Here is a 27,423-nt window from a genome sequence, read left to right as displayed (position 1 = left end):
CCATCTGCTGACTCGGAAATAATGCATTAAGAAAGCTAACAGGTAACAGAACCCAGAGTCTAACTAGGAACTACTACACAGGTACACTATGATAACAATTGATATACTCTAATGAAAGTAGTTTCATTTCATGATCTTACTTGCAAGCCAAAAATGATTGATACCCACTCATCACCTTGAGAGGGAGTGTCACTGAGTCTAATTATTGTAATTAATAGTTTTATTTTTCATCATTCAATAGCCTGCTCAAATTCTTAGACTCTTGAGATTTGTACGGTTTTTTAACCCTTGAAATTCCTAAATTAAAAGCAATAAAAGACCATATAGATTAAAAAATAAAATTTCCAGTCTCTTCATTTCAAATCTTTTTTGTTTCCAATTAAGGTGAGTAAAGGGATTTACATTTTAAACACGGGCATGTGTATGTAATGCTGAATAGCTGATACCTACTCTTACTAGAGCCTATGTTTTTTTCTTTTTGCTCAGCAAAAGTAATTATATATATGTGAGTACCAGTGGTACTAAAGTTACAAGATGAGTTTAGGTAGGCAGCTGGTTCCGATAGCCAGACTTATTTCAGTCTGATAAGAACCAAGCTAGTCACCGTATATAGTACTACAATATCCAGCTACTGCTATCCTCTCCTAGTTACAAAAGCCTACTGTTAGGTTGCTGGACCACTGGTTAAAGTGCATTACAAAATCTTTCTCCATTGATCTGAGCCATGTCCAGACTAGGAATAATGCATCATCCATCAGCCTGCTTTCATTGAATGTTTCATTCAAAAAAATAATCCTATTCCTTTGCTGCCAAATAGACCAAGTTAAAGCTATCCACCAGCACTTCCATCTATTGAATATTATCCCTCCATTCATCCCATTTCCGTGCTACAGAAAACGTTGCCTCGGATTTAGAGGGAATGCGCCCGAAGTGTTGACCCAAGATAAGGACTCCCACCATAAAGGTAGGATTTTGATGCAATTGAAGAATAAATGGGCTGCATCCTCCTCCTTGTTCCCGCAAAATGGGCACATCAAGTCATTTACCTCTACATGTCTCCTTCGCAAATTGGACTTAGTTGGCAACCGATCTCTAATTAGCCTCCAAGCAAAGATTGATGTTTTAGCTAGGATCCTTAGCTTCCATAGGTCCTCAAAAGCTCCATCCAGGTTCTCCGTTGTTTCTCCCAGCAGCAGATTATACGCGCTCTTTGTGGAGTAATGGCCATTGGGATCAGATTTCCACACCCAACTATTTGTTGTGTGTTGCTGAACTGTTGTCTGTGCTATCTCTCCCAGAAAACCGACAGCCGAGTCAACTTCATTATCAAATAAGGGTCTTCTCCATGTAAGATTCCATTCCCCTGCTGTTTCTATGTAGTTACCCAACTGCTGAATGAGTTTTTGTTGCTGACAGGAGATTTGATACAGCCTGGGGTATTTTATCATTAATGATACCTCATCACCAGTCCAGCAGTCCTCCCAAAATCTAATCTTATCTCCACACCCCACCCTCCAAGTTGTTCCATTTTGAAGGACATTATTCAGCCGCTGTTCATGGGTCACCACCATTAGGTCCTGCCACCATAGTGATTCGTTGTTGCCTCTTTTTCCTTCAGCCAGTGATCTCCAACCACCATATTTGGAATCCAGTATTCTAGCCCATAATTCCCTATGTTGCTGAAACAGGTCCCACCTCCACTTTTCAAGTAGTGCTTTGTTAAATGTCTTGAGATCCTTTATGCCTAGGCCCCCCTTTTCTTTTGGAAGACAAATTGTTTCTCATTTGACCCACACAATCTTCCTTTGCTCCATTCCACCTCCCTATAAAAATCTGCGTTGAATGATGACCAGCTTGTCCACTATTCTGCTGGGTACCCCGAAAAATGAGAAAAAATAAATGGGGATAGATGTTAGGACTGACTGTATAAGGGTCACTCTACCCCCAAAGGATAGGTGTCTTTGTTCCCATCTAACTAACTTTCTCTCACTTTCTGATGACAGGATCCCACTCGCTACGCCTTGGGTTTGCCCCAATAGGAATGCCCAAATATGTGAACGGCATGGACAATATTCTACAATTCAGATATTCAGTAGCCTCCTTCCTCCATTGATCAAATTTCCCGACTACCCCGAAACAGCTTTTTGCAAAATTTATTGAGGCCTGATGCAAGTTCAAAACTCCTCATAATGGTTTTGATTGCCTTCACATTTTGCATTGTGGCCTCACCAAAATATATAGTGTCGTCAGTGTATTGTAAGATGTTGACTGCAACATTGTTTTTCCCCACTAGAAATTCAGTAAATAGCTTCTTGTACACTGCTTCTCTCATCAGTCCGGTTAAGGCTTCCGCTACAATGTTGAACAATAGGGACGCTAGTGAGTCTCCTTGTCTAATACCTCTTTGTGGAATAAATTCGGAGGTGGGGCTGCCATCTACCAGTATTGAAACCGAGACAGATTTGAGGCAGCCCTCAATCCAATGAATCCATTTGGTACAAAAGCCCAATCTCCGCAACATGTATGTTAGAAAATCCCACGAGACAGAGTCATATGCCCTTTCATAATCTACTTTGAACACCAAGCATGACTTTTGACACCTTCTTGCTTCCTCCACCGCTTCATTAGCTATAATTACACTATGCAGCAAATGCCTTCCACCTATGAAAGCAGAATGTCTTTCATCTATTATGTCTGACATGACCTTCTTCAATCTATTTGCTAACAACTTGACCACAATCTTATATACACAGCCTATTAGTGAAATAGGTATGTATTCATTGAGGCTTTGTGGATCAGGCACCTTAGGGATTAGGGCAATAAAAGAGGCATTACAGCCCTTCGGGAAAATTATATTTACATGAAATTCATCAAGGAACCGGAGAATATCAGGTTTTAATAGCTGCCAGAATTGCTTGATGAACTTGAAATTTAGTCCATCAAGACCTGGACTTTTCTCGCTTCCACACTCCCATATGTCCCTCTTTATTTCTTCCTCATCGAAATGTCTCACCAGCACATCATTTTGTTGTTGTGCAATACTGTTAAATCTGATGCCATTCAATTCTGGTCTGCACTGCTTGGATTCTTGGAATCTTTGCTGGAAGAACATACGAACTTCCTCTTTCACTCTTGTTGGTTCCTCAACCCAGGATCCATCAATGAACACTCCTTTCACTGCATTATTTCTTTGGTTAGAATTCAGCAGCAGGTGGAAATAGCGTGAATTACAATCCCCTTCTTTAATTCATCTTGATCTCGCCTTCTGTCTCAGTAACGACTCATGTGATTGAACAGCTATCCACAAATCTTCCTGTAGCTTTTTCCGGTTCATCAGTTCTTGGGAGGTGAACTGCCTATCGGTTGTATCGTCTTCCAGATTATTTAGGTCAGCCTCTATCTTTTGAACCTTCTTGAAAGTGTCACCAAACTGCTCCTTGTTCCATAATTTCAACCTCTCCTTAAGACGTTTTATCTTTTCTTTGAGCACAAAACCCCCCCAACCCCTTTGTTGTGTCTATGTCCAACATTCCTTGACTATATTCCCAAATGACTTATCTTTAAACCAGCAGTCAAGGATCCTGAATGGTTTGGGCTCCCAATCAACATTTTTAGAACTGAGCAGAATAGGACAATGATCCGAAAAGTTTCTATCCAAGATAAATTGTGTACTTCCAGGCCATTTAGTGAACCAATTAGCAAATACAAATATTTTATCCAATTTGCTTTTAGCAGCCCCATTTGGTCTGAACCAAGTGAATTTTCTCCCGACACATGGTATCTCTTTTACTTCTAACCCCGCTATCCAATACTCACTGACAAGCTTATCATCCAGCCCCTTCTAGGACGTGCCCACTCTTTCTGATGGGTTTCTGACACTGTTGAAGTCTCCCAGTAAGCACCAGAGGCCACCTAACTTAGGTTTTTCAGCTGCTTGACAGAGTCCCAGAGAGCTCTCTTGTTATGAACATCACATGGAGCATATATGTTAACTATGTGAACCTTCTGAGCCTCGTGAGTCAATACTCCTTCCAGCAAAATAACCCCCCTGCCAGTAACCTTCTTTTCCACTTTGAAAGTTTTCTCACTCCATAGGCACAGTAGTCCACCTGTTGTATTTGATGCGGGTTACATTTCCCATCTCACTTCAGCGTCTCCCCATAGAGCTTGGCACATTGTGTTGTCAATTTGCTCCTTCTTAGTCTCCTGAAGACATAGCATGTCTATTCGGTGTTTCTTAACCATTCTCCTAATTGCTGCCCATTTCACCCCCCTCCCTAGCCCTCTGACATTGTAGGATATGATATTCATAGGATAACATTCTTGTTCCCCAATTTCTCTGCCTCTTTCCTGTCTCTTTTCTCCATGGCCCAAATTCTATCAATAATGCTTTCATGGTCTGTGCCACATGTCACCCCCATTTCTTTTGTCATATTCCATTGATATTTTGCCTCCTGTAGGTGGTCTGTGCTGACATCGTTATTAGTTGGTGTTTCCTCCCCCTTTTCAATTTGACATACATTATTCATAGGTGTTGCATCCGTGGGTGGTTAACTTCCTTTATTGGTTGTAGTGTCTTTCTCAGAATCCACATTGGGCTGCTTTAGGTTGTTTTTATCTGTGTTTGCACCCATTAAACTCACATTTACACTATTGTAGGCCTCCTGCTTTCTACACCCCCTACTTCTCGAGTACACCTTCCAAGGTCCTGGGGTTTCCATTTTATTATAATTTGGGTTGTGACATTGCTGGTGTGTTGTTTCAGCAATGGTGTGACTAGTAAGGCGCCCACAATATTCGTGTACCCACTATCAACCACTCCTGTGTCACGTGCTTCGGTGCTCCTTGCCAGCTGTGACCCATTGAGGCATTCGTCATCTTCTAGCTGTTGACGCCGTACGAGGTCAATATTTCCTATTTTAGGAACCCTTCGTGCCATTGCTTTCGCCTCTCTGCTCCCATCACATTACTGCTTTTGTGCTCTGCATGTTCCTTCTTTCTCGCAACATACCACTGTCTCCAGTCTAGGTTGCGCCACTGGTTTCGTCCCATTTCCAGCCCCCATTCCTAACATGCTTGTTTTGTGGTTTGTGCAGAGTGCCAACCTACCAAGGTTATTACCCACTGGTACCTCATCAGCGCTTGGACCGTTGGATAACAACAAGTTTCCTTTGGTCACTACCCCACCGGTCGAGTTGCCGGTAGTCCTTCTCGGCGCATAGTCGATTCCCGGTGCTCCGAGCAGCTTCGAGATCGAAGTTCCGGTGTTGCTGTCACCGGAATCGATCTCCTCAGATGATCCGAGGGTGCTTTGAGGTTGGCAGCTGCAATTTCCATTGCCGTTCCCGTTTTCTTCCACGATGTGGACTTTGTATATCTCGCCGCCAATGTGGATGTTGACTGTGTGTAGGAGTGTGGGCCTCCATGGGGTTCTGATGAGCACCCTTGTCCTGTCCAACCTTCGAAGCTCCTCAACGTCATCGTCCACCTCCACCAGGTCCCCTATCGCTGCCACGATCTTTCGGATTTGCACCATCTCCCATGCTACTAACGGAATGCCCCAACAATGAGCCCAGACCAGTCTATGGCCCGTTCTCATCTTTGGGTTCCATTTCTCCAGCGAGTGAAACAGCGTCGACCCATGCCTAGTTTCTTCCTTAGCCAACTCCTTTGCTTTGGTATCAATAAAGCCAAGAAGTATGACCATGACATCCCCTAGATATTTTGGCACCACGTCTACTCCTACAGCCTAGGAGATGTCGTCTTCAACTCTGTCGAATGTCACCAGGTTCTTTAGTCAACCCACCCAAGCATCGGTGTACCACTGTTTGTCCCCCGTCGGAATCTCGAGGTGTACCGATGACTGTGACCCATCATGTCTGAAGCTCGCTTTCTCAGGATTTTGCCATTGCCCTGAAGTCATTGTGTTTGTGGCCACTACCTTCGCGTATGACATTGAAGGTACCCTGTGTTGTGATTGTTTCTGTCGAGCTGCTATCGTTCCATGGTTGTCGTCACCCCATTGGATTTTGAGTTTTGTTCTGTGTTCTACGTGTCTCTCATTTTCTCTTTCATACTTTGGGATATTCACGTACAACTTTAATCCTCCAACTATAAGGTTGTCTAGCTGCCTTTCCAGTTTACGCACGTCCGACACCCCTCTAAACCTCACAAAGCCGTACCTCCTCCCCCCTTTGTTTCTTTGTTTGGAGATGAAGATCTTCCGTACATCCCCCCACTTTTTGAACTGGACCCAAAGGTCCTTCTTCGTTGCATTGCATCTTCTGGGAACCTCGTGAAGTAGAAAGTTGAGATGTCTGATCTCTCCCTCCAGTTTGCGTGAGAAGCATGGAGGTGCTGTCCAGGCTTGGTGCCGGCGTAGCTTCGCCGGGGATCCCCTCTAACTGTCGCTCCATTTCTCTCTCCTTTCCTTCTTGTCCTGGCCTTGACCTTTACCCACTCACTGTCTCTCTCTCTCTCACTGCCTCTTTCTCTCTCTCTCTCTCCATCATATGTGAGGCGAAACAAATGTAAAGGTAGTGTATTATTGACCCATATGAACAGGAGAATTGAGGAAAATGGGAATATACATTGGCATAGAGGAGATTTTCTTGTACATGCCTAAACGGCCAAACACATGGCAGGAGAGAGGAAGAGTGAGGAAGGTGTGAAGTATATTAGAGTGATAAAGCATTGTGAGGGGAGAGGACAGGCAAGCAAGAAATCAGATAGAAGAGAGGCACTTAAAGCTAGCCCGTCAAAGAGCTACCCTAGTTTCTGTAATGCTTCATTTCTGCTTCTTTCTCATTTTAGTTTCTCACGCTTTCTCTAAAAAGAATGTTCTGGCATACCGGACAACAGTAGCACAAACAAGGCTCTGCAACATGATTTCACTATCCCTCAATCCTACACATGGAATAAGATAGTTCTGATTCTGAAGTTGTTAGCCACTTCATGGAATTTTCTTCCCGATGGAAAAAGTTCTAGAGACTACTTGATTTTGCCTTTTTGGCTAAAGTGAGAACAGATCACTGATGTATCCTTTGGCACACTCATCATATGCATCCATTTTCATTTTCTTATTACTTAAATAGTCATAAAATATATATGATCACCATAACCATTCCAGCTCCTCATAAGTAGGTTACTACCTCATAAACTTTACTGCTTTCAAGCACAATATAAATCAGTTTTATGATTATATGAAAAGAAACAAATTCTAAAATGAAAAATAAGTTACATGATACCTACATGATTTGTTTATTTAACCATCCTCCCATCGACTCGTGAAGATGCAGCGGAAGATCCCAATGGTACAAAGTTACATAAGGTTGTATACCTGTCAGAAAAGAGTAACTTAACATATAATTTTAATGAAAGAGATAAGAAAAATAAAGGTAAAATAGCTGCATACAGATCATACCTCTTTCAAGAAGACCATTAATAATGTTGTTATAAAAAGTTATCCCTTCGTCATTGATTTTCGTTCCTAAGCCATCTATACCCAAAAACCATCACAATACAATAAAATGATAAATCCAAAGAATCCCTATCATTTATATTATATGCACTAGAAAAAACAGGTCAAATATCATTTTCAGAAAGGTATTTATGTGCAATACAATAAAATGATAAATCCAAAGAATCTCTATCATTTATATGCACTGCAAAACAAGTAAAATATATTACTATAAGTATGATATAACAGGCTCAGAAAGAGTTGGTTTTATTTAACAAAAGAGAGAAATTTCTTTAACAATAAGAAATATCATTTTCTTCTCCTAAAATTACATGGTATCAAAGCTTCAACTTTGACCCTGTGTTCAGCCAGCATGTCTTTTGTGCATTCTAGAGGCACCGAAGTTGCACCACTATCATCTGTGGTCGATGCTCTGTCCTCAGGTTCAGTTTACAGCTTATAATCCAAAAGCTGAATGGAAGAAACTAGATTGAGTGGGCTCAATCTATGAAGCTAGCCCTCGACAGAAAAGGTAAACTAGACAACTTAACTGGAGACACTCCTCAACCAGGAAAGAACGACCATTCTCTACAAAAATGGAAATCAGAAAACTCTCACCATCGCTTAGCTGATAAATTCAATGGAGCCAACAATTGGGAACCCATATTTATTTCTCCCAACAGCTAAAGATGTAAGAGAAGCAGTCCGCAATTGCTATTCTGACTTAGAGAACTCATCTCAGATTTTTTATCTCAAGACTCGACTTTGGCAGTCCGGACAAGGAGACCAAGATGTCATGACTTATTACTTCACAGTATAGCCCCCAGGACAAATTGTTCATAATTGTTCTCCACTTATAGTCCCTGTGCAGGTCATGAAAAGATTAGAGTTGCTGATGGTACCTTTTCCACTATAGCTGATGTTGGTTCCATTCCTAAATCTAAATCTCTAACTCTTTGCAATGTCCTTCATGTCCCAAATTTGTCATGTAACATTTTTTCCATTAGTAAATTGACACATGATCTACACTGTTTTGCTATTTTTGATTCCTCTACTGGCAAATTTCAGGAGTTGAGCTTGGGGAGGATGATTGGCAGCTAAAGAGGTTGATGGACTCTATTGTCAATGGAATTGATTAGCAGAATATTAGTTATTAATTGGCACAAATTGCAGAATATTTGTTATTATTGACACAGATTTGTTGGTCATTCAAAACAACAGATATTACATGATTATACAGTTGTAATTATCTCCTTAATTAGTTATCCCAGCTGTAGGATAGCATTTATTGCAAATTGGCTATTTAATGCACACATGTAGAAATCAAATTGTATGAGCACTATTTAATGCAAAATTCTCCACAGGAGAAGACACAGTTTTTCATAACTTTCTTGGTCTAATATGGTATTAGTCTAGGTTGCAATCCTATCATAGTTCCATTCGAAATTCCTAGCCTCTTGGTTTTGCAAGACTATCCAGTTCTTGCTCCTTGTTCCTTTTGTGATTTCTCCCTTGTGATTACCTTTTTTTTTCCCTTAGCCATATGTCTAGTGACAAGTATGATGTCTTATTCATTTGCCTTTAATGGAAAGAACCATTCTATCTGGGCATTCCAGTTTCAGATATTTGTCAAAGGTAAGAACCTTGGAGGTCATGTTGACGGCACCAATTCTGCTCCTAACAAAGAAAACCAGCTGAACGAATATACTGTGTGGGAAGTCAAGGACGCCCATGTCATGGCATGGATCATAGGCTCTGTTGATCCTCATATTGTTCTCAATCTCCGACCAATGGCAAGATGTGGGCCTATCTCAAGAAGATTTATAGCCAGAATAATATTGCTAGAAGGTTCCAGCTGGAACATGAAATTGCCATATTTCAACAGGATAGTCTCTCAATTTCTGAATTTTATTCTCAGTTCATGAATCATTAGGCTGAATACACTGACATTGTCTATGAACATTTGTCAAATGAAAGTCAAATTGCAGTGCAAAAAGTTCATGAGACTACAAAAAGAGATCAATTTCTTATGAAATTGATATTTGACTTTGAGGGTATTCGGTCCAATCTCATGAATAGAGCTCTTATCCCATCCTTGGATACATGCCTCAATGAGCTTCTTCATGAAGAACAACGTCTCCTAACTCAAGCATCCATGGAACAACAAAAATCTCGCTTTTTTCCAGTTGCATATGCTGCACAGGGAAAACCTAAACGTTGAGACCTGAGTGATGTCCAAACCTTCTGTTGCAAAGAACTTGGACATTTTGCTTCACACTGTCCTAAAAAGTTTTGCAATTACTGCAAAAAAGACAGCCATATCATTAAAGAATGCCCCATAAGACCACCAAGGAAAACTGAAACAGCCTTTACTGTTGCAGCTGGTCCTTCTACTGCTGGTGGTTCTGCAAATCAACATGCTTTGCCTCTACGCAACCAATGACCCCTGAAATGGTCCAACAAATGATAATTTCTGCATTTTCTACTTTAGGACTTTCAGGAAAACCTTTTTCTTCTTGTACTTCGTGGTATTTTGACTCCGGTGCATCCAATCACATGACCAACAGTGCTGAATCCCTTAAAAATGTCACAAGATATTCTAGTAACCTTCAAATTCATACTACTGATGGAAACAGTCTACCAATCACAGCTATTGGTGACATTTCCTCCTCTTTAACCAATTGTTTTGTTTCCCTTGATCTCACTAGTAATCTTATTTTTGTTGGTCAACTAGTTGACAATGATTGCAAATTTACATTCTCAAAATCTGGTTGTCTTGTGTAGGGCCAACGATCAGGGAAGATGATCACGAAGGGGCCTAAAGTCGAACGTCTTTTTCCTCTTTATTTATCTCAGCCTCAATGTTCTTTTCCCCCTTTGGATTCTTGTAATTTAACTATTGTTAATTTTCAAATATGGCATAAGCGCCTTGGTCACCCAAACTCCTATGTACTTCATGACTTACTGAAATCTGGTGTTCTTGGTAATCAAATTTTCCCATCTCTTAGTGTTGTTCAATTTGATTGCAACTCTTGCAAACTTGGGAAAAGTAAAATTCTACCATTTCCAATTCATAAATCAAAAGATAAATCAGCCTTTTGATATGACTCATAGTGATCTATAAGGGATTGCAATGGTTATATCCCCTGATAATTACAAATACTTTATCACTTTAATTGATGACTATAGTCGTTTCACTTGGGTCTATTTTTTGCGCTCCAAAGATGAAGCATTCTCTGTTTTCAAAAAATTTCATGCCTATGTTCGGACCCAATTTTCTTTCAAGATTAAAATTTTGCATTCCGACAACCGGGGGGGGGGGAATATACATATCATTTATTTCTTGCAGACAAATGGCATTTTACCTCAAAGGTCATGTCCTTCCACACCCCAATAGAATGGGGTAGCTAAAAGGAAAAATCGTCATCTTATTGATGATGTCCATGTACCCTTTTGTTGGAATCTTTTGTGCCACCTCGATTTTGGTGTGAGACTCTCTCCACTGCTGTCCACCTTATTAATCGCCTGTCTGCTTAATCATTAAACAATGATTCTCCTTTCTTCAAGTTATAGGGTCACAAACCCATTTATTCCAACCTACGCACTTTTGGTTATACTTGTTATGTCCACCTTCCCCCACAAGAACACACCAAGCTCATAGCTCAATTTGTTAAATGAGTTTTTCTTGGTTATTTTGCCCACCATAAAGGACTTGTGTGTTATAATCCTAATCTACATAGGCTTCGAGTTTCTAGAAAAGTAGAAATGTCATCTTTCAAGAAGATACATTTTTTTCCAACTAACCAAGACACTCCCTCTTCTACATCCACTTCTGTTTTGCTATTGTTTCCTAACAATTCTGTAGGAAAATCAGCACCGCAACCTTTATTGGTGTATCAAAGACGTCAGGCTGTTCCACCAAATCCACCATCCATACCTCCAAGGCCCCCTCCCGATCAATCTCTAGCTGCTGATCCGATGCTTCATCCAGCACCAACTCCTTTACATCGCAATACTCGCGTTAGTAAACCACCAGAAATGTATGATTTTTCTTCCCCTTTATCATTGACAGCAACTATAGCATTTGTTCCTATTCCTTCTTATAGACAGGCCACGGAGCAGAAATGCTAGAGAGAAGCTATTGAAACAAAACTACAAGCACTAGAAGAAAATCAGACATGGGATGTTGTAACTTGTCCTTCTTCTGTCAAACCCCTTGGCATCAAATTTGTATTCAATATAAAGGTTCATTTGAATGGATCAATCAACCGATAGAAGGTCAGGCTGGTTGTTCTTGGAAATGATCAAGAATTTGGCCTTAATTATGAGGAGACCTTTGCACCTGTGGTCAAAATGACTACTATGCGCACTATTCTTGCCATTACTGCATCTGAATCTTGGCAAATACACCAAATGGATGTTAAAAACGCATTCCTCCATAGTGACCTCAAAGAGAAAATTTACATCAAACTTTCTACCGGTATGCCTTCACCTTTGCCTAATGCTGTTAACAAACTGAAGCGTTCTTTATATGGATTGAAACAAGCACCAAGTATATGGTTTGAAAAGTTTCACACAACACTGCTTGGTTTTTCCTTCATACAAAGCAGGTATGATCCGTCATTTTCATTCAAAGGAGCTTAAAAGGAATTGTCATACTTCTGGTTTATATGGACAATATTGTGGTCACCGGATTAGATCAAGAGGCTATTTGTACGATCAAGAGACTTTTGCATTCAACTTTCCACATGAAAGACCTTGGCTAACTCACTTATTTCTTGAGATTAGAAGTACACTTTCAACAGAAAGGCATTTTTGTCAATCAGCACAAATATATTCAAGATCTAATTCGATTAGTTGGTCTCACTAATTCTGCTCTTGTTGACACTCCAATGGAAATTAATCTGAAATTGTGACGAGATGAACGTGACCTTCTACAAGACCCAACTTTCTATTGTAAGCTAGTTGGAAGTCTTATTTACTTAACCATCACCAGACAACATATCTCATTAGTTGTCCACACGATAAGCAGATTCATACAATTTCCTCGGCATTTGTATCTTTCACCAGTACACCGTATTATAGCACCCACTGAAGTAAAATATCACGCCATGTCTGCTGCATGCTCTGAGATTATTTGGCTACGTGGTCTCCTTTCAAAGCTTGATTTTTCACAAGCAAAACGAACTCCACTGCATGCTAACAATACAAGTGCCATTCAAATTGCCACAAATCTTGTTTACCATGAAAGAACGAAGCACATAGAGGTTGATTGTCACTCAATCCGAGACGCGTATGACCATCGAGTTATCACCTTGCCTCATGTTTCTACATCTGTTCAACTCGCTGAGATTCTCACAAAATCCTTGACACGTCAATGCCATAATTTCCTAGTCAGCAAATTAATGCTTTTAGACTTACCAGCATTAATTTGAGGGGGGATGTCAATGAAATTGATTAGCAGATATTAGTTATTAATTGGCACAAATTGCAAAATATTTGTTATTATTGACACAGATTTGTTGGTCATTCAAAACAATAAACCTTACATGATTATACAGCTGTAATTATCTCCTTAATTAGTTATCCCAGCTGTAGGATAGCATTTATTGCAGATTGGTTATTTAATGCACAGATGTAAAAATCAAATTGTATGAGCACTATTTAATGCAAAATTCTGCACAGGAGAATACAAAGTTTTTCATCTGTAACTTTCTTAGTCTAATATCTATCTCTTTGAGGATGACGTTATTTTTAAGGATAAAACTCAGGGTAATTGTCTCAATTCAGTTTTGTTCATGAAAACGAAAAAAATAATGGTATGGCATTGTAGGCTTGGTCATTTAAGTTAAGGGGTACTTGAAACATTTATTTCCTGATATTTTTAAAAATAAAATCCAAATATGTTTTCGTGTGAAGTTTGTCAACTAGTAAAGCATCGGCATTCCTCTTATTCTCCTCAATCATATAAATTATAAGAAAATATAGTCCATTCACTTTAGTTCATAGTTATTTTTGGGGACCTAGTTGAGATCCTACCAGTTACGATCTTTAATTGATATACAGCCTTTAAAAGGCACTATTACTAGAATAAGAATCATCAAAAATTATTTCCTTTTCCTAAGAAAATTTTCGGTGTTAGTTTAGGAGTGGTTCAATCAAGGAAAAGTCTGCTCTTTGCTTTCATTATAGATCGCAAGGAGTCTTTTTTTTCTAGACCTGTGACTCAGTCTTACGCAAGGGCATATAACATGCTCCTTCCCAGCCAGTCCCTCCCTCTCAAGCTGTAAGTAATCCTTTAGTCAACACTTGTGGATATTTGGAACAAAAAGTTAACTATATTAGCTACTGACTGGGTAATGATGATACAGAGAAACAGACAAACTTTCAGGATTCATGACTCATGGACATGGAAATTCATTTATAAAACAACTAACTATATAGAAAACAGATTTAAAATTCATTAGTAATAAAACATACCGGGGAAAATCCGAGACCAAGAAATTGAAAATCTATAAGCATCAAATCCCAACTTGGCTATAAGATCAATATCTTCCTGTTACCATAATTACATTCAGAAAAGTTAAGATTTGAAAATTTGTACATAAGGCAGAAGCCAGACAGTTAATAGAAATAATTATAAGATACCCTAAATAAAATTTAAGATATCTCTTCATACTCTCATTCAAAAATAGAGTCAATGAATTTCCATCTGAAAGTATTTGGCTTCAAAGAACAAACAGGAACAAAAAATTTAATGAGGGGTAAAAAGAAAAACTGATGCATGCATTCATATGAGCAAAAGCCAGTCATTAAGGAAGAAACATTGCTTGAGTAATGTAGTTTAGTCCAAAATATAATCCACAACAGCAATATATAAACAGAAGTAAAAAGAATATCAAAAACATTAAAAAAATGATGTTACCGACCATGTACCGATGATAATGATTAACTGCAACATCACCATTGCTTTTGTCAAGAATTTTTCCTAATAAAACATAAAGACAAACCAAGTTATGAAGCATCAAGGAGTGCCATTAAGAAAAATGATAGTGAAGGGTTTCGCAATTTATCTATTAGTATTAAGGAAAAAGTTCTCATACCTTCCGTGTGTGTAAAGGCATCCCATATGCTAGGACCTCTACCACCCTCCTTACAAGCACCTTCTATCTAGAAATTAGCTACAAGCAGTTAAATGTCTAATTGAACAATTTTCACATCAGTTATAATCACAGCATTACTTAACTAAATATATGCCATTCTCCTAATAATTGGTCAAAAAACATTTATCTAAGCTGTCCTATCATAGAATTTCTTATATCTTAATTACATTGTCTTTATGGTGATTGCAATTTACAAGCTATTTTGAATAAATGGTTACCTAGTTTGGCTCTATAGCTATCATGAAATTCCACTTGATCAAAGCCAAATTTAGCTGAAATCTAAGGAAACATATGTTTAAGAAAAAGGAGAAATCAAGGTACAAAAGATAGTCAAATAGAATAATACTATGTGTGATGTTTTTTTTGATAGGAGAGGAACAAGCGCAAAGCATTCCAGGAAGTTTGCAATAATTTCAGGTGTCTTTCCTATACTTATCTTTTAAAGGACCAAGAACGCATAAGAGCTATATTAAGGTAAATCTGTGCGGAGGGTAGAGAATGAGAGAGAGAGGTGAGAGAGAGAGAGAGAGGGTGGTGAGAGAGAGAAACGTCAATCTGAGAGTGAGGGAGACAGACAGGGTAAGAGAGAGAGAGGGTAGACCGGGAGTGAGAGTAGACACAAAGAGAGTAGCTGAGGGTGACAGGAATGACTACCATCGAAGGGGACGTCGGAGCAAAACACGGAACTACTGGTGGACTGATGATGACTACATGCGACGTCAACGAGGATCATCCTCATGGATTGCATACGATGACACGTATCAGTCCGGTTGCAACACAAATCACGGAGATTGGGTTGAAGTGACACGCAAGAAGAAATCGAACATGGTGACTAATAGAGGTAGACCGGAAAATACTAGCCATCAACGAAAAGAAAGGAAGGTGACATGGAGAGATAAGGCCGGCGTCACGACATTCTACTTCTCTAGATTCCCTGAAGGGATGATGGAGAAGGACATGTGGCGGATTTTTCAGAAGTGGGGAAAGGTGTGGGAAGTCTTCATTCCCAGAACCAAAAACAAGCTAGGCCATAGGTTTGGCTTTGTTAGGTTCAAAGAAGTGGTGGATGTGCAGAGGCTAGAGAGGCAACTCGATAACAATATCTTCCTTGGTGGGGTGAAATTGCTTGTTAACAGACCGAAGTTTGATAGGGGGAAGGTGGTTGGAATACGTGAGAAAGGGTTCTCTAGTTATGGCGACGGGGATAAAGGAGCCCAGAAGGAAAACAAAGCCAGTGACAAACCTCGATCATATGCTGAGGTGGTGAAGGAACCCATATATCGTCAAATGAACTCTACGAATTCGCGGGTAGCTATGCCTGGGGTTGTAAAGGCGAATCATAGCCCGGTCATCTTGCACTCAAACGAGGCGACCTCTGAGTGGCTTTCTAAGGCATGGATAGCAAGACTGAAGAATAGAGGAATGTTTGAGAGGGTGGAGGAGGAACTGAAATGGGTGGTTGAAGATGACAATAATCCATGTTACTGGGTCGATGATTGGGTTATTTTTCCTTACATGGATGAATCCAAGGCTGCTCGACTCATACATCAAGAGAAGGAGACTGGGGCTACTCCTATATCGGAGCTCCAGAAATGTTCTCCGGAGTTACGGCCGACATATAGGCTCACCTGGGTTCTCATCTAGGGTCTTCCTCTGTCAGTATGGGAAGAGGAGTCCATGGCGAAGGTGTTGGCGGAAGTTGGTGAGGTGGTGGAAGTAGACGCGTATGTGGAGGCCAAGCAGCGGTTGGACGTGGCGCGAGTCCTAGTTCGGATGCAGATGAAACCTCCATTTCAGGCGACGATTCCGGCCACCATAGACGGAAGTGACTACGTCCTCCACGTTGCTGAGGATACGACGAGTCTGGGTGTGTCGAAGAAGATTCACTGCAACCCAGCCTGGTTCCCCCCTTCACCATTTTCGACCCAGCCAAACACCCCTGTAACAGGGGGTGTACTCCACCCATGGGCTTTCTCCGGTGACGAAGTCTCTGATGGAGCTTCCGATGACCTCATCGGCGGTTATCCTGAAGACTGGGACGCCTTCCCTGCATCTACCTCTCGCAAGGACCAGTGGGTAAGGACCCTTGCCCGAAGATGCAGTGACCAGTCCGACACTCTTGCTGACGTGGACCCAGTTCAGAGAGACAACGTTCAAATTTCTCAGGGCAGGGAGGAAGAGGTGGCGTTGACACTCCCCAATGACAAACTTCCCCGAAATGGGGACATTCTAAATGGGGTTGAAGAAAGTGTTGTGCAGGGAATCACGCGAAATGAAAAGCACTCTGTCAAGGGCAGGCTTATAGACCAGGCCCCTTTGACTTACACTATGGAGGATATTCAATCTAGGTCAGAAAAAAGTTACGTAGGGGATAAAGGGGAAGTTTTGCCCCACCATTTAAAGGTCACGGATAAGGACAATGATGCAAGTAGTCAACAGCTTTCAAAGTTGGTAAATGACGAAATGGGCCATCTACCTAGCCCAATCTCCTCAGTCACTAAGGTGTATGTGAGAAGAAAAGAGGTGATGACAAGTAAATCCAAGGCCCAGCAGGTGATGGATCCAATGGTGGATTGCTCTACAGATCCTAATGTTCTTTCTTTGCCTCCTTTACAAGAGAAGACAGAAATAATCCCAGCCTCTACAGATGATCCTTTGACTCCTATATCGAAGGACTCTATACAAATGCAATATGCCCTTTTAAAGGAAATGGGCTTATCCTGTGGGGAAGATGATAACAAGCTTAAAGGGATGTTATTATGCATGGAGAACAGGGATGTTATGATGGCAGCAGCAGAGAAGGGAGCTAAAAAACCACAACCATGAACATTCTTTCCTATAATTCTAGAGGTATGGGGAGGGGGGTTAAGTGGACTGCTATAAGAAGGCTTATTTCAAAACACAAGGTGGACATTGTGTGCATTCAAGAGACTAAAAGGGAGAATGTTAATAAAAACATTTGTCATGCCATATGGGGGGATTCGACTGTTCAGTGGGATTATATCCCTTCTGTGCAAGTTGCGGGTGGTCTACTATGTATGTGGAATAATTCCACTTTTGAAGTAAGTAGGAGGGAGAAAGGTAGGAGCTTTTTAATGCTTGAAGGGAGATGCATCATCAACAATCAGAGGTTGCTGATTGTAAATGTGTATGCCCCTTGTGACCTTGCTGGGAAGAAAGTGTTATGGGATGAATTAAGGCAATTGAAGGCCTCTAACCCAGGGGGTCTGTGGTGTGTTCTTGGGGACTTTAACAACATTAGGAGTGCAGAGGAAAGAATAAGCTTGTCCCATAGTAGGGTAGACCCTCATGACATCTCAGCTTTTAATCATTGGATTTCTGATATGGAGCTCCAAGAAATTAAGGCTGTGGGATCAAGATATACCTGGATAAGGCCTAATGGGTATGTGAAGAGTAGGCTTGACAGATTTTTGGTCTCGGACCAATGGTTGTCTTTGTGGCCTGAGAGCTGCCAACATGTTTTGCAAAGGGATATATCTGATCATTGTCCAACCATTCTGCAAACTAACATGGTGGACTGGGGTCCTAAGCCCTTTAGGGTTTTTGATTGGTGGCTGCAGCAGAAAGAGTATCAAAAAATGGTGAGGGAGACCTGGACTAATGATCAGCAGGGAGGTTGGGGGAGTATTGCCCTTAAAAATAAGTTGAAAAACTTGAAAGCTGCCATAAAACAGTGGAGTAAGGGAGAGGGGAATATTGATGTTAACAGGATATCCAGCATTCAGATGAAGTTAAATGAGGTGGAGGACTTAGCTTCTAATCGTATCTTGACTGATCAAGAACTCAAAATCAGAAACTCCCTTCAGCAGGAGCTATGGAATGTATCAACTGCAGTGGAATCTCTTTTGAGACAAAAATCTAGGATATCTTGGTTGAAGGAGGGGGATTGCAATTCTGGGTATTTTCACAGAATAATAAATTATAGGAGAGCTTTCAATGCTATGCCAGGTATCTCTATTGATGGTTTGTGGGTCCAGCAACCCAACACAATCAAGAATGCAGCTGTTAATTATTTCCAGACCAGATTTACTGAACAGGATTATTCAAGGCCTTATTTGGATGGGGTTCCTTTTAGAGCTATTTCTCAAAGGCAAAGAGAGCAGATGACTGCCCCTTTCTCTGACCAAGAGATCAAAGAAGCTGTGTGGAGTTGTGGAGGTGACAAATGCCCTGGGCCAGATGACCTTAACTTCAATTTTATCAAAAAAATTTGGGATATCATGAGCCCAGAGTTTAGAAGATTTGTAGATGAGTTCTATGTCCATGGCAGCTTTCCTAGAGGCAGTAATGCTTCCTTTGTGGCATTGATTCCTAAACTGAATCATCCTCAGTCCTTCAATGATTATAGGCCTATATCCTTGATAGGTTGTATGTATAAAATTATAGCTAAGTTGTTGTCTAATAGATTGAGGTCTGTTATGGATGGGTTAATTGATGAAAGGCAGTCAGCCTTCATTAAAGGAAGACATATCCTCCATGGTATCTTGATACTCAATGAGGTGGTTGAGGAAGCAAGGAGAAACAAGAAACCAGTGATGATCTTCAAGGTGGATTTTGAAAAGGCCTACGATTCAGTGTCTTGGTCTTTTTTGGACTACATGCTGTTTAGATTGGGGTTCTGCCCAAAATGGAGATCATGGATATCAGCTTGCCTCCACTCAGCTTCTATATCAGTTTTGATTAATGGTAGCCCATCCAAGGAATTTACACCTACAAGGGGTTTGAGACAAGGGGATCCCCTAGCTCCCTTGCTTTTCAATATTGTAGGAGAAGGCATTACTAGTATGATGAGACAAGCAGTCCACAAAAATTTCTATAGAAGCTTCTTGGTTGGAAAGAATAAGGAACCTATCAACATTTTACAGTATGCTGATGATACTGTTTTTGTTGGAGAGGCTGTGTGGGACAACATTCATGTTATTAAGGCCTTATTAAGAGGATATGAATTAGTTTCTGGTTTAAAGATTAATTTTGCTAAAAGTCAGTTTGGGATTATTGGTGGTGGTGTCAATTGGGCTTTGGAAGCAGCTAATACCCTGCACTGCCGACAGCTGGAGTATCCTTTCCTCTATTTAGGCATACCTATTGGGGCTAATCCCTCAAGCCAGCTGGTGTGGGAGCCTATCATCACTAAATTCAAGTCAAAATTAGCCAAATGGGCTCAGAAAAATATATCCATGGCTGGGAAGATTACTCTGATAAATTCTATCCTCAATGCCCTCCCAATTTATCTCCTCTCCTTCTTTAAAATACCTCAAAAGGTTGTCAAAAAACTGATATCCCTTCAAAGGAATTTTCTGTGGGGTGGAGACAATGATCATAAAAAAATCCCTTGGGTGAAATGGGCTGATATTTGTTTGCCTAAGACTGATGGGGGACTGGGGATAAAAGATATCTCGAAATTCAACTTAGCTTTGATGGGAAGATGGTTATGGGCTTTTGCATCTGATCAACAACAGCTCTGGGTTAGAATTTTAACCTCTAAATATGGTGGCTGGTCAGAACTTCAAAATAATAGAGACAAAAGGGGCTATTCCCATTGGTGGAGAGACATTAGAAACTTGTATCATCAGCTGGACTGCAGTATTTTTAAAGATAACTTGTCTTGGAAGGTTGGGTGTGGGGAAAATATCAAATTCTGGACTGATAATTGGCTAGGGGAACAATACACCCTGCAGCAGAAGTACAACCAGCTATTCCTCATAAGTAGACAGCCAAAGGCTCTCATCTCACAAATGGGCCATTTTAACAATAATAGCTGGTGCTGGGACTTGAGGTGGAGGAGGAACTTATTTGATCATGAAAGTCAGATGGCTGTATAGTTTTTGGAGGAAATCAGCTCTGTGCCTATTCAAAGTCAGGTCAAGGATAATATGTTGTGGTTGGCTGAACCTAATGGACAGTACACTACCAGGTCAGCTTATAGTTTATGTATGAACACCAGCTCAGTAAATTCTGAAGACAAGATTTTTAAGACAATATGGCAGTTGCATATTCCCCCTCAGGCAGTCATTTTCTGTTGGAGACTTCTTAAGAATAGACTCCCTACCAAGGTCAACCTCTTAAGAAGAAATGTTTTTACTCAGGAAGCCACTTGCTCCTTATGTGATTATGTGCAGGAAGATGTGGGTCATTTGTTCTTTAATTGTAAAAAGACAAATGGCCTGTGGTGGGAATCTTTGAGCTGGGTCCGGGTAGCAGGTCCACTTTCCATTAATCCTGTTCACCACTTCTATCAATTCTGTGATGGGTTTGGGACAAATGTGAACTATAGTACAAGGTGTGGGTGGTGGATTGCCTTAACTAGTTCTATATGGCAGCATAGGAATCAATTGATTTTCCAAGGAAAACCTTTTGATCCTTGTAAAGTCATGGACCATGCTATTTTTCTAGCTTGGTCTTGGTTAAAGGCTAAGGATAAAGATTTTAGTACTAGTTTCAATCATTGGTCCTCTAATATATCCAAATTCGTTGCTTAGTGGGGTTGGATCTGGTTGTTTTTTGGCTGATTTGTTGATGTTTTTTTTTGGAGGGTAGCACCTTGGTGCTTTGTAATCTCTTTTTCTGGTACCACTGGTACTGGTTCTCTTATTAATAATATATATATTTTCAGCCTTCCAAAAAAAAAGGTACAAAAGATAAACTGAACAAACTAAACACTGCAGAGGATCTGCAACCAAAGAACTACAAAATTTAAAAATAAAAAGACCAAGAATTTCAAAGTTCAGACAGCAAGAACAATTAGGTGAGGTCAAGTCAAAGTTTGCAAAGCCAAATTAAGTGATGATAATGTAATTTTTTTGTTAAAACACATCAAAGTTAAACCCTGATCATTTTGACAGTATAAAAATTCAAGTATTCTGTACCAAAAATTGTGCCCAAGCACTGAAACCTTAGAACTAGCTCCGTAGGAAAACAGAAAACAATAAAAATAAAGTAAATCAAATAAAATAAACTGCAACATAAACTTCTTACAGTATCCCAAACACCAACACTAATCCAGTGAAAACCAAAACACATAGAGCTCTTGAACCAAATTTTTAAAATAATAAGTTCAATAACAACAACAATAAAATTACTCTATTGGCCGAATATTATTTCTGCAAATTTTCACACAATGCCTGGGGGAAGTTAACTATCATAAAAGCACCATAGGAACCCAATAATAAAAAAAAAAATTAAAACTAGAGCAACTCTTATAAATTTCACATTAGTCTCTAAATCTAAAGAAATTCAAAATAAGTCCTAAAACATAACTAATTACTGTCAATTTGGTCATTAAACATTTGTTTATAGGGTTAAATACATTTTTTATCCTTATAATTTAATGTTATTTTCATTGTTGTCCCTGCAAAATATTTTTTTTGTTTTAGTCATGGTAAAATGTGTTTGTTTTGTTTTTGTTACTTAAAGTGATTTAGATAGCATTTTTTTGAATGTTCAAAGCATTTTTTTCGGAAAAACAAAACAAACATATCTTATACGGATTAAAGCAGAAAGAAAAAAAAATTGCGTGACGAATATGAAAAAATCGCTAAATTGTGGGAAACAAAAATAAGCCTTATTTATATTATTACTTTAAGTCACACTTTTTTTTTTGTCAAAAAGAAAGCCCTCATGACAGTACTATACACTCTCATGGATCCAATAGGGTCTCACTCTCACCCTGGATTTTAAATTTTGATTTCTATTTTTCTTTTGCTAAAAATGTAGTAGAACAACAGAATAAATAATGTAATAGGAAAAGAAAAAAGGCAAAACGAACAATCAAGGCATTGATTGATGCTTGGGTGATGAAAAATTGGACAGTTAATGTGGATTGGCAGGAACCTGATATGCAGAAGTGGCAACTCCGAAGATGAAGTTGGGAGGGAAGTCACTCCGCGAGACGGAACGGTTTTCGTTGTCGCCGTTTTCTCTCAAGAACTCCTCCTTCTTCACCATTCTCAAACTCTCCCTCTCAATCGCCGTTTTCTTCAGTACAGAGCTGTTAAAAAATAAAAATTAATTTATAACAACTAAAATTTTAAAGATTAAAAAAGTCTTAATTGCAAAATGTGTCCTTTTGCCTATTACCATAAATTGATCTTCCTACTTTTTAATTTATTATTTGAGTTTCTTTATATTTTAAAATATATTATTTAAGTCTCAGAATTGGTTTTAAGGAAGAACTAAAATCATGATCTTTAAAGTAAAAAACAAATTTTTTTATCACTACAATCAAACACTTATATGAATATTTAGTGTAAAATATAATATTAATATAAGTTTTATACAAAAATAATTCAAAATTCAAATTTTATTCTTTTTTAATTTATTATATTTTTATATAAGATTAAATTCTATTTTCATATAAATTAGAATAAATATATTTATATAAGTTTTATTTTTATTTTATATATTATTGAAAAGGATTATAGTTTAAAATTTAATTGTCAACGATTAAAATGAGACTAAGATAATGTATTTTGAAATATAAAAGACTCAAATAATGAATTAAAAAATAGGAAAGTCAATTAATAGGCAAAATAGGGAGACAAATTTTGCAAATAAGCCATTAAAAAACACACACTTCAAATTTAGAAGTAATTAAGTCTCCTTTAAAACTAGTTTTAATATTAAAGATCAGTCTTTATATTTAAGTTGTTGAAACCAGTTTGACAAAAAAAATGAATTGATTTTCCAAATTAAATAATAATAGTGGTTCATTTTAAATTTGATCGATGACTTTGGGATAATTAATATATAGTGGTGCAAGTTTTTAGTTGTCATACATTAATTTTTAATAAAAAAAACTATCTTAAAATACTAAAAATTTCCATAAAATGCTAAAAATATTCATAAAGTATTAATTTATTATGTCAAGAATTAAAGAAAGTTTAAATACATTTTTAGTCTAGATAATTTAGTTTTTTTTGTTTTTAGTCATTTCAAATTATATTTGTTTTATTTTTAGTTGTTAAGGTATTTTAGCTAATGCTTTGAATAATGAAAAAATATTATCTAAAATGTCTTATGAATTAAAAACAAAACAGACATAAGGACTAAAAACAAATAAAAAAGTTTAAACTTAAAAATAATTGGTCAAAATTCAGAGATTAAAAAAATTTAAATTTTAGAGACTAAAAAATGTATTCCTTCAAATTCATGAACTAAAACAATAATTAAATCATTTTAATTTAATAAAGAAACATTTTTTACGGAAATTTGTTCAAAAAAACTTAAATATTTATTGTAAAAATCATTAAAAATATTAAAAGAATCATGAAAGCACAATTTTAAGCATCCTTCCCAATTATTTTTCTTTAGTTCTTTAACCTGTTTCGTCCTGATTAACATTTGCCTTACAATTATTTTTCTTTAGTTCTTTAACCTGTTTCGTCCTGGTTAACATTTGCCTTACAATGTAAAAGTTTTATGTAATGATAATGATTCTCCTCATATAAAAACGACAGACACTACTATGGCTTTACGTGCAGACAATACGCAGGGAAATCAAGATCGAGAAAAACAGCGTGAAATATGCCATCGTTTATCAAATACAAGAATCACACGTGACGTGATGTCTCACCAACCCCTCTTAAGAGATTGTTATATTTTCGAAATCTATTAATTAAGACTGTCAATTTAAAAAAAAAAAAAAAACTTCAGGTTTTTATATTTGGTATGTATTTTAGAAAAAATAATATTCTTGAAAAAGAAGGTTTTTTGAAATATTTTATAATTAGTTTTTACAAAAAAAAAATAATCACAAAAGTGAGAATTTTATTTTTCTGAATTTATTTTTTTATTATGGTAAAAATATGATGTCATTTTTTATTAAATTATATAATATAATAAATAATCAAAAGATAAAAATATATGTAACTCTTTAATTTTTAAAAAATGTATCTAAAGATTCTCATTTATCAAACAAATAAATTTTATTCATTCTTAAGAAACATGATTCCCATGATTATTACTAGGAATCATAATTTCAAAAAATGAGAAAATTTCTATCCTAACTAACACCCCCTAGTAGTCATATATTGTTTTACTTTGACATCTAATATAAATCATTTATCATATTAGGGCATCTAACACTTGGCCTTATGCCCATCAGATTCAGATTTGGTGTAGCGGGGCAGAAATAATCCATATCTAAGTTTTTGGAAGGAAATCTAGTGGAGTTGAGGATGCCACAAAGCGATTGAAGAGGATGGTGTGTTGGCCATCATGGATAGCGAAGAGGGCGGTGGGTCACTGTTTGAGTTTTGAGAATTGAAGCAAGAAACATGATAGGCAGAGCTTTGGCGCAAAAACACAATTATCAAAGCTACTCGAAGAATAACAAAGTGTGACAAAAATGAAAACGCAAGATTAAATGGAGAAGTGCATCTTGGTTGAAATGAACTATGGGAGTGGTGGTCATGAGGTGATAGATGGCGACGCTGATCATTGCGAAGTCAAAAATTTTATCCTTTGACATTTTGATTTTTAGTATTTTATTTTGGGCGTGGTAATGCTAATTTTTGAAAATTGCAATTCTGTTTTTTTTTTTTGTTGATGATAGTCCTTTCGAAGGTGCTATGATTTTTGAAATTAGAATCTTAATTTTTGAATTTAATCATTTGATGAGATTTGTGGATTGTGTTATTAGGGGTTGAATTTGTTTGTTGTTGGTTCAAGAAGTGAATTAGTGGAATGAGTTTTTTGTCATGTTCTTGTAATTTCACAAATTATTAACCCTTTCAAAAGAAATTTTTTCAAGCAATTTTTAAAGCGTAAAAAAACTAATCAAATACAATAATAACAAAAATAATGTCACATCATCACTTAACAGTTAAAATGAATAAAAAGAACAAAAATATTGAACGAGTAAAGTGTAAGGACCAAACTCATAAATGTTAAAAAATTCAAAAACTAATACTCTTTTAATACAATTATCATATAAAAGTGAACAAACTTACTATACATGATAAGTTATTATTGAATAACGATGTAAAATTGTTTTATGTTGCCAGCCCATAATCTATTTCATATCTATTATTATATAATATAAAAATTATAATATGAGTTTAATGATTATATGTGTAAAGGCAAAAACCACAAGAAGGGAGATTGAATTGTTATTTTAAAAAAATCACAAATTTTGTCAAAGTGCAAAGCTATCTATAAAAACAAATTTTAAAAATAGAGTTTCACAAGCATCTACGTTAGATGAAACACTTCAACGAATTTTAAGAAAAAAAAATTACAAAGCAAAATCACAACTCAACATCAATTAACAAGATAAAGCAAAAATCATAATAACACAAATTTTATACTAATTTGTCTCTATCACTCATACTAGGTTCGGTTATTGACAACTCATCAAATTTTCACTAACTTTCAACAAAGTTACATGTGTTGTTCTACTAAAGCTTCCCTAAGCTTATAACCCAAGTATGTTTCCTTTTGATACACTCTACAACTGCCTTTAGTGGTCAAATCACCTTTTGCTCAGGACAACCCTCCACAAAGAAAATGACACGTCTTTTTATGTGAAGAGAGGGTTTAAATTTGACTTTTCTCTTACTTTTTTCACTTTGACCGATTATAACTGAACATTGCACTGTGAGTTTTCTTTTGTTAACCTATAAAAAAATTATTTTTGGTAAGGCTTTTAAGATAATTTATATAGGTCAACAAACTTATTGTTGGCACCTAAAAAACTATTAATGATTTATTAGTTAATAATTTTTATTAACTGATTAACAATTAACTAAAATGATCATAAATCAGCCTTGGATTGACATAGTAGAATTGGCTTTGGATTATGATAAATTGAGCTAATTTTTTAATACTAAATGGATTAATTTGTGAAGATTAATTGAATATTAATGATAAAATAAGATTATTTTTTCCAAAGTACCCGGGTTGTAGGGATTTGGCTCCTCTAAAGTGAGGAGGTGCACTTACGATAAAGGGTAATAATAATCATAAATTCAAAAATCAATGATGAGATTGGTGATAACATAATATAATATGTAACTAAATCTAAAATTAATTATAATATCAATCATTTATTTTCAAAGTAATTAATTTTATATTTTATTACATATATAATTTATTTTATCACAAATCTTGCCGTTGATTTCCAAATTTATAGTTATTATTGCATTTTATCCTTTATAGTACACCTCCTAAATTTAAAGAAGTCAAATCCTAATAGAAATACCTAATTAAGAATTTTGGAGATTTAGAAAGAAAAAAAATGTTAAGTCAAAAAACATTTATGTCTTAACATGAATCAAGGTTTCTGATTATTTTGGTTATATACAAATAAATAAAAAGGTTAAAAGTTGTATCTTATACCATATCAAACCATGCTTCGTGATCCTGTGTCTGAACTATCAGGCAGGAAGTAGGTTTAAGTCATGATCTAATACAACATTAAAGAATGACATTTAAGACTTCGTTTATTTTTCCATTTCTGTTGAATCCTATCAAGAATAAATGAAGCTCAAGTTCTAAAAGTGTCAAACAAGCATCAAAAGACGCGTTCTATTGTGATAGATGTGCTCTAACCAAAGGGAAGTGATTTTCTATTGAAGTGTTCTACACAAAAGCCAATCAAAGGAGTTTCATTACATGAGAAAGAACATGCATTTTAATGCGTTAAATGCTCCAACGACCATAAGCCTCAGACACAAATTTAAGTGGAGAAATCCATCCGTTGTGAGATAACAAATACTTGTAAAGGCCTATAAACACCAAAAGCTTTGAAGAAATATAGACATGAACCTACATGTACACATT

General features: G+C 37.4%; 1 protein-coding gene across 1 annotated transcript in view; it reads right to left on the bottom strand.

Moving 5' to 3' along the window:
• Positions 1 to 22,644, bottom strand: part of LOC114376135 (beta-glucosidase 42) — a 34,397-nt gene extending 11,753 nt beyond the window's left edge. The window contains exons 1-6 of the mRNA XM_028334078.1: positions 22,474 to 22,644; positions 14,563 to 14,629; positions 14,389 to 14,447; positions 13,940 to 14,015; positions 7,424 to 7,498; positions 7,252 to 7,339 (exon numbers count right to left, since the gene is read on the bottom strand). Of these exons, the coding sequence (XP_028189879.1) occupies positions 7,252 to 7,339; positions 7,424 to 7,498; positions 13,940 to 14,015; positions 14,389 to 14,447; positions 14,563 to 14,629; positions 22,474 to 22,587 (479 nt within the window). The 5' untranslated portion in view covers positions 22,588 to 22,644. The remainder of the gene's footprint in view (positions 1 to 7,251; positions 7,340 to 7,423; positions 7,499 to 13,939; positions 14,016 to 14,388; positions 14,448 to 14,562; positions 14,630 to 22,473) is intronic.
• Positions 22,645 to 27,423: the final 4,779 nt, after the last annotated feature.

The sequence above is a fragment of the Glycine soja genome, chromosome 11 (genome assembly GCF_004193775.1).
Source record: "Glycine soja cultivar W05 chromosome 11, ASM419377v2, whole genome shotgun sequence".
NCBI classification, from domain to species: Eukaryota; Viridiplantae; Streptophyta; class Magnoliopsida; order Fabales; family Fabaceae; genus Glycine; species Glycine soja.
Note: the sequence above shows the minus strand (reverse complement) of the source record. Positions and strands in the feature narration are given on the sequence as shown.